Source organism: Podarcis pityusensis (assembly GCF_964106645.2).
Source record: "Podarcis pityusensis genome assembly, chromosome: 6".
In the NCBI taxonomy this organism is placed as follows: Eukaryota; Metazoa; Chordata; class Lepidosauria; order Squamata; family Lacertidae; genus Podarcis; species Podarcis pityusensis.
This window is the reverse complement of record NC_138030.1, coordinates 21,707,907-21,721,843: the sequence shown is the minus strand read 5'-3', so window position 1 is coordinate 21,721,843 and position 13,937 is coordinate 21,707,907. Positions and strand designations below refer to the sequence as shown.

The following is a 13,937-nucleotide window of genomic DNA, read 5'->3' as shown; positions in this document are numbered from 1 at the left end:
GTTACTGATACACTTGGAATTTAAAATGGACTTAACAAGGAAGCAAATACTGTCTTGAAATAATGATGAAAATAATGAAATATTGTCTTAAGGTAGATGGTTTAATATCCACTCATGCATAAAGTTACAATTAAACTATTCCTTTTATAAAATGCAATATAAAAATAAATTCTCACAGGTGTATACTGTAACCAAACACCTGACTTCTACATACAGCAAAAGGCAAAACAAATACTGAAACAATTTACTTAGCAAAATGCCAAAACTGACTGACGGAACAGTAGAAATAAAGCACCTCAACTACTATTCTGGAAAAAACCTCAAAAATTTTAATAGTGCCTGTCAAGCCCACTGTATAAATTCAAGTATCTTTCATTTTCTGTTAGACTTAAAGGCAATTTGACAGTTGTGGTAGGTTACCAATGTCTCTTTCTTAAGGCCTGGTACTGTTTCAATACGACCAAATAATTTCTTAAATAATGGTCGAGGATACATTAGATATATTAGCTGCTAATATCTCTACTTGAAAAATTAGTGCATTAGTATAAACATAATACCTGAACTTTCTGTAACACTATACTAGCTGTTTAATTTGCCCCAAACTTAGAGGGACAGTTTAAATTAAAAGATGAGTTTAGATCTTTTCCTGCACAATAATGAACTTCATCATTCAGTATCACGTGTTTTCACACTTCTTACATGCACAGGAGCTACCTGTGACTGCCAGAAGAAATATTTACACCTAGTATATCCATTTCAGAACACTTGTAAAAAGCTTTGAGTAATAATAATAAAACCTGTTTCAAATGCCTATGATGGCCTATTTTGATAACATACCACATAGTATAATCAATGGGGCCTCTAGTTCAAGCACACAAAATTGCTTCATCTTTTGGCAATACAGAGGCAGATGGTTATGCTTTTTTTTTTTTTTTTTTAATGTGAGGGGAAATACAAGTTTGGCACTGACAATACAAAAAGTCCACCAGCTGAAAACCTTATATTTACAATCAGCACCAGTTTCTGGTCTGTAGTTGGCACTAAGTAAAAGCCTCCGCAAATAGCTACAACCATCTAGTTGAAAGTGCTAAAAGATGAGGTGGTAATAAGTGTTGACCTGCCTCCCTCTAAACATGAAACAGCAGTCAATTCAATCTCCACAAAGGTTTCAGGCTGAAGTGCTGGATGTCACAAATATATCTAAGTTAATCTACAACTCAAGACTATGAAAGAAGAGGAAGTTGCGTACATAACTAAGACCAAACACACATGAGATAAGCCACGAATAAAAGGAAGACATAAAGCACTAATGCACATTAACAAGGACAACCATGAAGGACGGCGGAAAGTGACCTTTGTAAAAGGAAGCCAATTTAGCACTGAGGTCCAACTGATAACATCCCCCCCCCCTCCACACACACACTGAACGGAAAATAGTTACATTTACAAAACAGAAATTGTGCTTGTAAAATACCCTGTCCATTTGGTTTACAGAGACTCAGAAATAAACACGTCTAAACTAGCATCCTTGTTTTGCTGGACAGACATCTACAACTATGACAGTTTCTGTATTACACCCCCAAGACCTATGGTAATAGAATTCTATAACTAAGGCAGGGTATTAACTGGCAGCTAAGCTAATAAGCAGAATTACCTGTCCCTTTCAGTTGGTCCTGGTACAAATTCAAGTATGGGCATAAAAACGGTGTACAGATTCTTTAATGCTCTCTATTAGGCAGAGTGAACATGTGCTTTCATTGATTTCAGTGGTTTTAATGATACCCACTGCATTTGCAAACCTTGTCTGCAAGATTCAAGTCTAAGGTTTGCATCTCAGTGGCAACACACTCCCTACAAGAGAAGAGAATATGCTTATATGTGGAAATAACTGAATAATGATAGCGATAATCAGAGCATGTCAAACCAAAGTGTATCAGAATGGCAGCCCAACATTTACTCCTAGAAACTAGCCTGCCGTAAAACAGCTACCATTATATCACACAACCAATATTATTTCTTACTTCTCTAGGGAAAGTCAGTACTGTATAATGCATTATGACACTTCCGCTTTGTCAAAACTGTTGGCCATTTTAGCTCTTTTCAGCCTGAGAAAATCTAGCACTTTGACCCTAAACTTGCTCATTTGGAAGCAGGTCTCATTCATTTCAGAGCAACTTACTTCCAAATAACTGTGCTTAAAACCTTGGCGTTTGCAACGTTCCTTAAGTCACGTGACACATTTAATCTTAGGAGATGCTGCTGTTTGCAAAGGGTCAAGAAACCGCAACGTTTACGGTGCCTCAAAACTGCACCCTTCTCCTGGATTGCGGTAGAACTTCACCTTTCTCCATGGCTTCCCCTTTTTAATTTGCTTTGGTTCCAATGTAAAGTGCCTCCCTCAGCTGTCTTTCTCCCTAGGCTACAGTCTACCTAAGAACAAGGCAGAGTTCATAATCCCTTTGTAAACAGGAAGGTGACCTTTTGGAAGCTTTAACTGCTATGTTAATAGCAGGAATAGAGTTGCGTTTTCAAGCTTCGCAAAGAGTCATCACATTGCTTCTCATCAATCTCCCCAGTCAATAGTGGGTCAAGAGGAGAAGAGTTATTGGAGGGAGCCAGAAGAGAAGCATCGTACAGGAAGTCATCCTCTGAGGCCAGCAGCAGCTCATTCCAGGCAGAGATATCCAGTTTCCCCGCAGTGCCCCCATATTCTTCAGGTAGGATCCATGGTGGAAGGTTGTGGTGCAGAGAGCTCAAGTCTGACCCATGAAGAAAAAACTGAAAAAGAAAAACCCAGAAGTTTCAACAACACGGGTTCAGTATTCTTGAAATAATAATGTAACACTCTGATATAGTATTCTTGAAATAATAATGTGATACCTCAATTTCAAGAAATTCAGAGTATAATTCACATTGTGTATCCAAACAACTGTGGCAACAAGAGACCAGGCTGATCCTAATATTAAATTGTGACCCACCCTGGGGCCTGCTGGTGAATGGCAGGAAACAAATTTACCACATTGAGCTCCCGTTGTTTGGTCCCTGTTCCTGCCCACCTAGCAGTTCGAAAGCCCGTCAAAGTGCAAGTAGATAAATAGGTACTGCTCCGGTGAGAAGGTAAATTTTGTTTCCGTGCGCTGCTCTGTTTTGCCAGAAGTGGCTTAGTCATGCTGGCCACATGACCTGGAAGCTGTCTGTGGATAAACGCCGGTTCCCTTAGCCTATAGAGCAAGATGAGCGCGTAACCCCAGAGTCGTCCACGACTGGACCTAACAGTCAGGGGTACCTTTACCTTTACCCACCTGGTTGCAACAGCCACTACTCCTCTGCCATTGTAAGCTGTGCAAGGTGGGAGAAGAAAAGAGGAGGCCCCTTCCAGCTATGCCAAGTAGAATTTCATTGGTCACAATTACACTACAGATATATGCAACTTGCTAGTCTGACCTCTATGAATGAACAACAGCCTGTCTGCAACATTAGCCACTTTCGTTGCGTCTTTTGGACTGTAAGCCTTTGGGGCAAGGGTTGTCTTGTGTTTACTGATGTTATGTAAGCTGCTCTGGCAGCATTTTCAGCTGACAAGCAAGATTAAAATGCTTTAAATGAATGAATAAATAAAAATAGCCACTTACCCGATTTGCTATTTTCTCTTTCAGAAAGGGTTTGATGATGGCAAAAATGCCCTTGAATATTCGAGGTTCATTTATAATATTGACAGCTTTTATTCTAATAGGAAAGCCATCCTAAAAAAACAACAACACAATACCAGTCAGGTTTATAAATACTGGTTACTTTATGAATAGCTTTTACCAGTTTTCAAAAACACACATTTAATTTACTGATGTATGAACTCACAATGGAACAAAAATAGCTCCTTACAAAAGATCTGTAGGCAGCAGGCACATTTGTGAAGATTCAATTTTTTAATTTTTATATGTTTGTGAAGATTATAGAACAAATATGTGCTGTTCATTCTTCCCACCACAAGGTAACACTTTAAAGTACACACACGTCTTATCCAAGGTGAAATATAATATTTTAAGAGAAGATACCAATTACACAAACCTTCATAAGGATCTCTTATAATTAAAATCCAGGTTTCTTTCAACTGAAAATGAAGACTGTTTCAAAGATAAACTATGCTCACAAAAATATTCCACTCCTTTGTTGAAACCCACCCAATTCCATAAGCAGCTGTGTCAAGTGAAATGGCTTTTAATATTTGTTGGTTATATAATTATTTTTCCCCTTTATAAATTCAGATCTTACCTGAAGAATTCCAATCACTTTTTTGCCTATAAAGGGACCAAAATGAGATGCCTTAGACAAGCTGACTCCTTTGTAGTCTGCAAGGATAACAATTCCATTCACCTGGGTCTCTTCAGACTGAATGAGTTTTTCTAATGTTAAGTATATGGCACGAATATTTTCAGTAATTGGGTAGTTACTTGGGATCCATCTGTCTACGGTCATAAGACAGAGATGATAAGTTGCAAAGCTGAATAAACCAACAGTACATTTCAAAACTGAATTTTCTATTTGTCTTATAATGGTTAGTCATCCTTTAACAGTCTCTGTACTAATTCACATTAGTTCTTCATTAAATAAAACCCGCAGATGCTTCAAGAAGCTGATCTTTTTGTATGCTTTGTGCTTGGACTTCTGGAGCAAAATAGGGCGTATATTTAAGGACAGGTGATGTTCATTTTCCTTGGGGGAAAATGATGTATTATTCAGTATGGGAAAAGGTAGAACAGTATGGGTAGAACAAAATATCAAGGATGTATAACAATAAAGATTTTAATGCTCCAACCTATTTCAAAATACAGTTTTTGATTATTCAGTAGGTTATACAGCAGCCTCAAGAACAAAAATGTGCACTTTTTTAACTGCCTCTCTTAAAGAAATGTTTCAAAACACCATGTGTTAAAATATTTATGTTTGTGTATCCTCATGATTTCATCTCTCTCCCACCCACTCCATTACCATTAATGGTATTTTTTGATTTCTCAAATTCCATGCAAACAATTTTAAAATAAAAATGTAATACTGAGTGACTAGAGATACTAGAGCGAGTAATAAGACAAACTTAATATCTACATGCCCACTGCTGACTTTTGTGGATATCGACTTATATCCCTCTCAATATTAAAGGAGAAAAGTGAGTTTGAGCCATGGGGCAAGGGGGTAGGACATTTTATTATTTATATCATTTGTTTTTTGCATAAAGTTTATACACAGCTTGTGTGTAAAAAAACCAAAAAACCTCAAAACAGCTTACAAAAAGATAAAACAATAAAATCAAGAACAATTCACAACTATAATTTAAAACACACAAAAGTTAAAATACTTAAACAGATTAAAATTATTTCGACTAGGTTTATCTAAACAAGAATGTTTTTTGTAGGTACCCAAAAGAGCACAGTGAAGGCGCCTGCTTGATCTCAACAGGCAGGGAGTTCTAAAATTGCTTGCCTGGTTTTCTCTCTCTGGGCTGTCACCATGCATGGTGTTGGCCAAAGGTCAGGACAAGATGACTGGAGGTTTAAATTACTAAGAGGCCAAATTGTCAGCCTCGATCCATAAAACTGTCGTCACCACATCTTTTCTCCTATGTCAATGAATTGGACCCAAAACATAACAGCAGTAGATTAACCAATCAGGGACAAATAAATCCCAGCTACTTTCTTCAGCAGTACACTGTCCAAACCATTCCATTAGAGATCAAAAATATCATACTCCTTTATGGTCTGTTTAAGGCAGGCCTACTCAAAATCGAGTTTCTTTCAAAGATATGTCTGCACCAGTGTTTTAGCTCACAACTGTAATTTGAAATATTTTTGGTGATTTCCTCAATGATAATATATGCCTGAAAATACTGTATGTATGTACTGAGGATGTTTGTTTTTGTTAGCTCATATATTATGTTACAACATAACATATTAGCATTGAAAACATATTCTGTCTCCTATGTACAATTCAGATTTAAGTAACAATTTAAAGTGTTACTTTAAAAGACTGGTGTAACAAGAAGAAAAAGTAAATAATTATGGAAAGCCAGGAAGGAACAAAAGCAAATGTAGGATTTTAGGCCTCTAGAAATTATATAAGTACAACAAATAATAACAACAACATCCCATCTCCTCATACAGAAATTACAGATAAAAAAATGTGTTCTGAAAACTGAACTCCCTGAAGTACGTGAATTAATGATACAGTTCTCAAGTCATTAACTGCATTTCACTGGATTATGCAGTAATATTAGTAATAGGGGAAAGAAAGCATAAGCATCAAATGAAATATTTGTATCTTTTTTAAAAATACGAATTTGGTAGCAAGTCACAAGAAGCAATCCTAAACAGTTAACCAAAGGCAGGAGGGAGAAGTATTAAAAAAAATACCTGGGCGAATGCAAACAACATGGCGTCCTTCAGTATCTAAGTGAGAAAGCACAGTGACAAAACCAGACTCTAAGGCAGGCTTTATAGCAGACGGTTTCAGGTTAGTAAAAACCTCAGGCCAACTCCTCCTACAGCAGTGATAGTTCACAAGGAGCTGAAGTGCCCGATCATAATCAAACTTCCGGGCTCTAAGGAACCTGAGCAAGAAAGCGTCGTCTAAACATGTTCCCAGGTTAGGATAGTCTTTGCACACCATGTCTCTGAGGGCTTGAACATCTCGAAGCCGCCACTCGGGTTTTTCCTGCAGCTCTTCACGTGCCTTGGCGACAAGCTCAGCGGACAATGAGCACACATACTTTGGCTGATCTGGCAGGACCTCAATCTCTGACAGAGATCCCACAGAGGGACTTGGAATGGTGCCATCACCATTTCCTGACATTGGTTAGTGGGAAAATCTGCAAGGAAGATAAAAAACAACAACACAATACGATGAACAAACAGCATCTAGGAAAAGTGGTCAGAAGCATCTACCTAGTCTTCCATATAAGTCTTAAGAATTCCAAAATAAAACACCCATTTATTGGTTCTATTTGGGCTTAAGAATCACTCTTGAAAGATTCTTTAGTCAGCTCTGATTTAGAGCAATGTTTGTACAGGAATTGCTCCACCTACCCCATTGCTTATGACAAGATACTGTTATATATCACCTACCACTTAAATTTGCATATAAGATTTCATTTCAACTTCAAGGGGAAGGGTGCTTTTCCACTAAGAGCTGCAATATTCTGAAAGCGATGCAGAACTAAGTTTGCACGAATGGTAAGCCAAACTATTGCTTAATGCAAACACATGAGCATGTGAACTCTTGGAGAGGAGACTGTGGCCTCAAGTCTCTTCCTCAAGAGTGTTATAGGAACCTAAGCTCATAGTTTGTCTCATTCAGACAAAGGATGAGCTGTAATCTTGTTCTTGGTTTGCAATTCATAAGAACACAAGAAGAGCCTGCTGGATGAGGCCATCTAGTCCTGTTTTCACAGTAACCGACCAGATGCCTATGGGAAGCCCACAAGAAAGACCTGAGCGCAGCACAACATATTCTTCTCATGGTTCATCTGGAGCGAGACAAAATATGAGCCTGGGTTCGGACAACACATTAAACCAAACATCCCTGATGCAAGAGAGAAAGGGAAAGCATGTGCTATTTAAGAGCAGTATCCAACTATTAGTATCATGCCAAAATTTATAGGCAAATCTATTGTTATCGTTCTGGGGATCAAAGCTGTAACTATTCCTTGATAATGTAAAGTGTTAAAACTTGTCAAATCTAAGGTTATGAGCTGACAGGGGGAAAGACAGGTGAGGACAAAGGCAGAATTACAACTGCATGTTACAACAGTCGGTCATAAAAACACAAGACAAGCCCTGCCGGAAGAAACCAAAGGTACATCTAGTCCATTATCCTGTTTTTCATAGTAGCCAACCAGGCATTTCCTAGAAGCCCATAAGCAAGGGCATGCAGGCAGCAACCCTCCCACACTGAATCCCAGAATCCAGGAGTCAAACAGAGCTATGCTTCCACCAAGCATTTAGGTGCCATATACCCACCATAACTCACAGCGAATGACAGGTGTTTTCCCGCCCATTAATCTGATTAGCTGCATATATCTAAAGCAGTTGCACCTTAAAGAATCTGGGAACTGTAGCTCTCTGAGGGGTAAAAAACTACAGCCCCTGATGTTCTTTTTCTTGGGGTGGGTAGGTGTTGCTGCTTTAGACCGCCACTTTCTTTGAAAGCACATGACTCCTCCCAATTTCGTACACATCAGGTTAGATCCAGACCAGGGCTGGATTTAGGATTGATGAGGCCCTAAGCTACTGAAGGTAATGGGGCCCTTTATATGTCCAGCTGTCCTTTGTCAACAACAAATTGTCACTGTTTTTGTGTGTTGAATATATGCTATATGGTAATTTATGGACCTAATAGGTCCATACATAACACAAAACACTGTTGCTGTATGTAGGTTTTATTTTATTTGTTTTTTATCTTCTATTTTGGAAATGTACATGCAGGTTTTCCCCCCTTTAATTTTTTTGGGGGCCCCCAAGAGAGTGGGGCCCTAAGCTATAGCTTGTTTAGCTTGTACGTAAATCTGGCACTAGATGTATGGCGTGCCCACCGCCACCTTCTCTGAAAGCACATCTCTCCTCGCAATTTCATACAAATCAGGCTGGATCCAGGCCACGCCAGCCGCACTTCCGATCCCACCGAAGGCAAAATGAAGCGAAGAGAGACTCCCAAGCCCCATATGCATAGCTGTGAACGTTTCCCTTTTTTAAAGGGAAAATCCCTTATTCCGTTCCCCCCCCCCATACTTTTTATTGCTTTTTTTGTAACAACCACCAATAAAATAAATACTCTTACATTCAAAAATTTGTATGTCTTCTTATTTACCCTGCGCCTTATTGCGCCCGGACATCCTTCCATCCCTTCAACGGTTTTCATGTCTCAAATCTTCTCTTATTTACACTCCATTCACATCACAAGATTTACATTAACCCTGCTACAGTTTTTAAATTCTTACAATTACTCCGTATACATTCAACAAATTTACTCCAATCCTTTCCGAACTTTGCTTCTTTTTGGCTCCGAATCTTATAAAATCAATTTCGCCAATTCTATGTATTCAAACATTTTTGTCTGCCACTCCATTAAAGTTGGGATTTCTTGGAAAATCCCTTATTCCGAATAGGATTCCTCGCAAGAAAAGGGAAAAGTTGGCAGCTATGCCCATATGTTTCAATGGAACTAACGAACGTGACCCAGGTCATTGGCTGGATCCGGGCTAGTTACTCGTCTTGAATCGCCTGCCAGTTTCGCAGGGCGGCCTTTCCCCCGCCCCTTGAGCCCCATAAGGGAAGAAAAATTCTCCCTCCTCACGAGTAACCTTAGGAAGCCTCCAGTTCCCTGGGAAACAGCGCGCGGCTTTTGCCGAAGCGACGTCCAGGAGGCAGCCCAAGTCCTCGGCTGGAGCCCCGCCACCGCCCGCCAGGCCTCCCCGGGCTCCCACCTCAGGAGGGGCAGCCGGAAAGCAGACGCCGACACCTCCCGCCCTCCGGCCTCCCCGTCCCCTCACCGCAGCTCCAGCTCCACTGGAAACTGAAGGGACACTTTCCAGGAAGAAAACCCGCTCGCGACCCGGAAGCACTCCCGTGACATCACAAACCTCGGCCCGCCTTGAATGAACCTAAGAACGCGCGGGTGGGCGGAGGGTAAATTAGGTGTGTGACTGCGCATGCGCGGAATTCCTGGAAGGCGGCGCAGTTGCGGAGCAAAGGGCCGCAGTCTGTTGGTTCGGAGCCGTAATTCCGGTTCCCGATGTATGTCAGGGCTTAGAATCCACCTTGCGCGGGGTCAGGGAGGGTAGAGGAAAGGACGGGAATCCAAGCTCTAATAAGGTAGAGTTAAAGAAGAGGTAGGGTTTTGTCTTTTTTTAAAAAAAAAAAAAGGATCGCAATTGCTTTGAAATGACCCTGCTTTCTATCTATTTATCATTTTATTTTATTTATTTTTATTTTATTTATTCTTTTTTATTTTTATTTTAATTTTTAAAAAAGCAGAAAAAGAAACTGGCCAAAGGGCAATTCAGGAAAGACTCCTCCAGGGCACTTTTAGTGTGTTTGCTCGTCTTTGTACTTCGCACCTTTAAAAAGTTAATTTAAGGGCAGGGTTAGATATGTTGTCCGGATTCTGTGGCAGGGCTTTGAAACATGACCTAAGGCTTTTAATGTAATCGTGCAATATGCTTGGACTCATAGGTGTTAGGCAAAAGGAAGCTTCTCTTCTTACATTAAGGCTCAGTGCTTGTTTTCATTACCCCTTAAAGCATTCTTCTCCAACCCAGTTGTTTTGGACCACAACCCCAGAACATCTGGCCCATCAGATTGTGGTGTGAAACATCTGAAGACCTACAATTTTGGGTCCCTGAAGCATGGGCGTAGCCAGGATTTATGTTGGGGTGGGGGCAGAACCTCAATTAATTAAGTATTTTTATTTATTTATTTACTTGACCCCCTTGGGGTCCAGTTGGCCCATGCCCTGAAGCTTGAACTGTTATAGGGGGGCCTTCGCAACCAGCAGCAAGGTCTGAGCAGCCACTGTTATCTTCAATGGGGCTGTCCCATATCGTGTCACCACAATTTATTTCTTTTTTAAATTAACTACTACATTTCAGATTGTATTGGATTACCTCATATTACATGAAGCACATTTTACAAAATACTCTTTTTCTGGTTTTTCCTAGCAACATATTCAAGTACAGTTTCATCATATGAGAGCTTTCCTGCGATGTCATTTTCTAGAGACAATATACATAAAGAATTTAAGCACTCTTTAGCAGAACAGCCAACTTACCGTGACATCCCACCTTTGCAACATCTGTGCTACTGACTCTCAAACATCGGGGTTGTTGAATTATATACAACCAAAAAATAATCAATTTGATTTTGTTAAGTGATGTGGACAGTGGATTAAGGGCCTTGAAGCTTAAGCTTCCTTAGATAGGGCTGCCATGCACCCGGAATTTCCCGGACATAGACGTTATTTGGCTGCCGGAAACAGTGTCTGGGTGGAAACTGCAGAAAATGTCTGGGAAAATCTGGACCTGTTGTAAGTGTAGATTTTGCCCTCCCCCCCCCTCCTAAAGGAAGCAGCAGCTCAACAATTTTCTCCTCCAAAAAAGGGGGAAAAAATCTCAACAACTTTTGTGTCCAGATTTTCACTTTTTGAAACATGGCAATCCTACCTTAGTTCCATACAGTCATACCTCGGGTTGCGAACGTGATCCGTGTGGGAGGCAACCTGCGGCACTGCATCTGTGCATGCACGTGATGCAATTCGGCACTTCTGCGCATGCGTGTGACGTCATTTTGTGTTTCTGCGCATGTGCGAGCGCCGAAACCCAGAAGTAATCTGTTCCGGTACTTCCAGGTCCGCAACCCAAAAATGCGCAACCTGCAGCATTTGCAGCCCGAGGTATGATGGTAGCAGATTCAGCCCTGTCTGGAGAGCATCATGGGTGGCAACGCCAGCTGTAATCTGTTCCAGTTAGTTCACTTAAAACATTTGACCAGCAGAGGGTGCCAAATGCACGTCACAAATTGAAGCAGGGCTGCAAATGCGTACAATTCTCATACAGTATACAGTGGTACCTTGGGTTAAGTACTTAATTCGTTCCGGAGGTCCGTTCTTAACCTAAAACTGTTCTTAACCTGAAGCACCACTTTAGCTAATGGGACCTCCTGCTGCCGGAGCACGATTTCTGTTCTCATCCTGAAGCAAAGTTCTTAACCCAAGGTACTATTTCTGGGTTAGCGGAGTCTGTAACCTGAAGCATATGCAACCTGAAGCGTATGTAACCCGAGGTACCACTGTAGACTTACTTCTTCCTGTAGGATAGATTTAAATTTGCTTTTAGGCTCATCCCAAAATACTGAATGAATGACACCATAATGGCAGGCCTAGAAGTAACCCAGAGGCCTGAAGAGCATAACGTAAAAATGGTGTTTAGTAGAGCTGGCCGATCCTCCGTTTCATTGTCTGTAACCGGTATGGCGTTCACATCACGATAACCGGTTTCAGACTTTTTGAGCTGCCGATACACTGCGGTTCCCCAGCTGCTGCCAGCTCAGCGCACTTCCTTCTCCCTGCCTGCCTGCACTGTGATGGCGGCAGCCAGGGAGCTGCAATGTATCGGCAGCTCAATTCACCTTCGTCCAAGCAGGCAGGCTGCATCTTTCCTCTTGGGGCGGTCGGCCACTGCAGGAGGAAAGAAGCAGCCCACCAAACAGATGCATGGAGAACATGCTTTTCAGGCTCTGTGGCTTGACTGTCGCCTGCTTGCCTTCACCCGGGAGGAAAGACTGCATCTTTCCGCCCAGAGCACCTGACCGCCCCAGAAGGAAAGTTGAAGCCTGCCTGCTTAGGCAAAGGCAGACACCTTTGAGGGAGGCCTGATGCATTTCCGGCTGGACGGGTGTCAAAGCATCCTTGAAACGCTCAGCTGAGGAGAGGGAAGCCTCTCACCCCCCAGCTGAGCGAAGTTCTGGTGCTGTGCTCCCCTGCATTCACTGTGGCAGAGAATCGTAGAATGGCAGAACTGGAAAGGACCACGAGGGCAATTTAGTCCAACAATGCAGGAATATTTTTTTGCTCAGTGTGGGGCTCGAACCCAGAACCATGAGAATAAGAGCCCTGTGCTCTACCAGCTGAGCTATAGAAGATATTTGATGGGAGGGGAAAAACTGGCGAGATCCAGATTGATTGTTGTGGGGGTACTTTGTGATTTTTAAAAGGAGGACTCTCATACACACAAACACACACATGCACTTTGCAAGGCATGCTTACATGAGAGGGGTCTTAACTGTGTTTGATGAATGCAGTGGTTACGGAATACAGCAGTACCTCAGGTTACAGATGCTTAAGGTAACAGACTCCGCTAACCCAGAAATAGTGCTTCAGGTTAAGAACTTTGCTTCAGGAGGAGAACAGAAATTGTGCTCCGGTGGCGCGGCGACAGCAGGAGGCCCCATTAGCTAAAGTGGTGCTTCAGGTTAAGAACAATTTCAGGTTAAGTACGGACCTCCAGAACGAATTAAGTACTTAACCTGAGGTACCACTATATAGAGGGCAGAAATGCGATTGTGTGTATGTGATGGCAAACTTTTTTTTGTGGCAGCAGGTCAGCAGCACTGAGCGCTGGGGGAGAGAGTCCTTTTTGGGAGTCCTCCTGATGTTCCCCGAAGGAGCATGATGGTCGTCTGCTAATCACACATTGACTTGTGAACCTTCTGAGTCAGCAGCCAGCAGCTCTGCTTAGTGTGGTGTGGCAAATGGTGTCCTTGAGGTCTTCTGATGCTGCCATGGAAAACAGACAGGATCCTAAACGTTTCCAAAACATGGCAGCAGCACTCTGCAGTTTCAGACTCCTTCACTGACCGCAAAAAAGTAATCATAAACACCAGGACAGAACTGAAGCCTGACTCCGCAGAAGCGCCACCGCCTCCTCTTAAATAAACAGGAGCATTAATGGGGTTTGGCTGAGTTGCTTTGATTAATTTTTGAACTCAGGCAGACAATTTGGACTTTTTCCTTGGGTGAAATTTTATCACCAAGGTCAGCTTTCTTATATATAAAAAACCCCCTCAAAATATACTTGTAAATACATTCAAATGATCTTCTGTCTGGTCCCAAAGTAATCACATTTCATTCCATCAGTAAAGACATCCTGTTAAAACATCCATAAAACGTTCAGTTACTTTAAACAGATTTGTTTTCTTTTTCCCTGCCACCAAGGTAAATTCAAGCATCTGAACACAATCCGTTTTAATCCATGGGGCTTGAAAACCTGGGTGTGCACATTTTAGGAGAGGCAAGCCAGTCGTTGGTGTGTTCAGCATCATAATTTGCATACCTGATACCCACAAATCACATACAGAATGTGCCAGTCCCCTTGCCAGTTCCCATTTATTGATTATTAA

The 13,937-nt window shown here is 41.5% G+C and overlaps 1 protein-coding gene across 3 annotated transcripts; it reads right to left on the bottom strand.

Annotated features, from left to right (window-relative positions):
- Window positions 1-80: 80 nt before the first annotated feature.
- On the bottom strand, window positions 81-9,636 carry TTPAL (alpha tocopherol transfer protein like). 3 transcript variants are annotated; one of them, XM_081011503.1, is made up of 5 exons: window positions 9,536-9,636; window positions 6,402-6,856; window positions 4,270-4,463; window positions 3,633-3,743; window positions 81-2,778 (listed from the first exon to the last, which is right to left on the bottom strand). In XM_081011503.1, the coding sequence occupies exons 2-5, from the start codon at window positions 6,838-6,840 to the stop codon at window positions 2,503-2,505; spliced, it is 1,020 nt and encodes a 339-aa protein (XP_080867629.1). In that variant the 5' UTR covers window positions 6,841-6,856; window positions 9,536-9,636; the 3' UTR covers window positions 81-2,502. The 3 variants fall into 3 exon arrangements, with proteins under 3 accessions (XP_080867629.1, XP_080867631.1, XP_080867630.1); XM_081011505.1 differs by lacking the exon at window positions 9,536-9,636 and adding an exon at window positions 9,347-9,420; XM_081011504.1 differs by lacking the exon at window positions 9,536-9,636 and adding an exon at window positions 8,824-9,296.
- Between the last annotated feature and the right edge of the window lie 4,301 nt (window positions 9,637-13,937).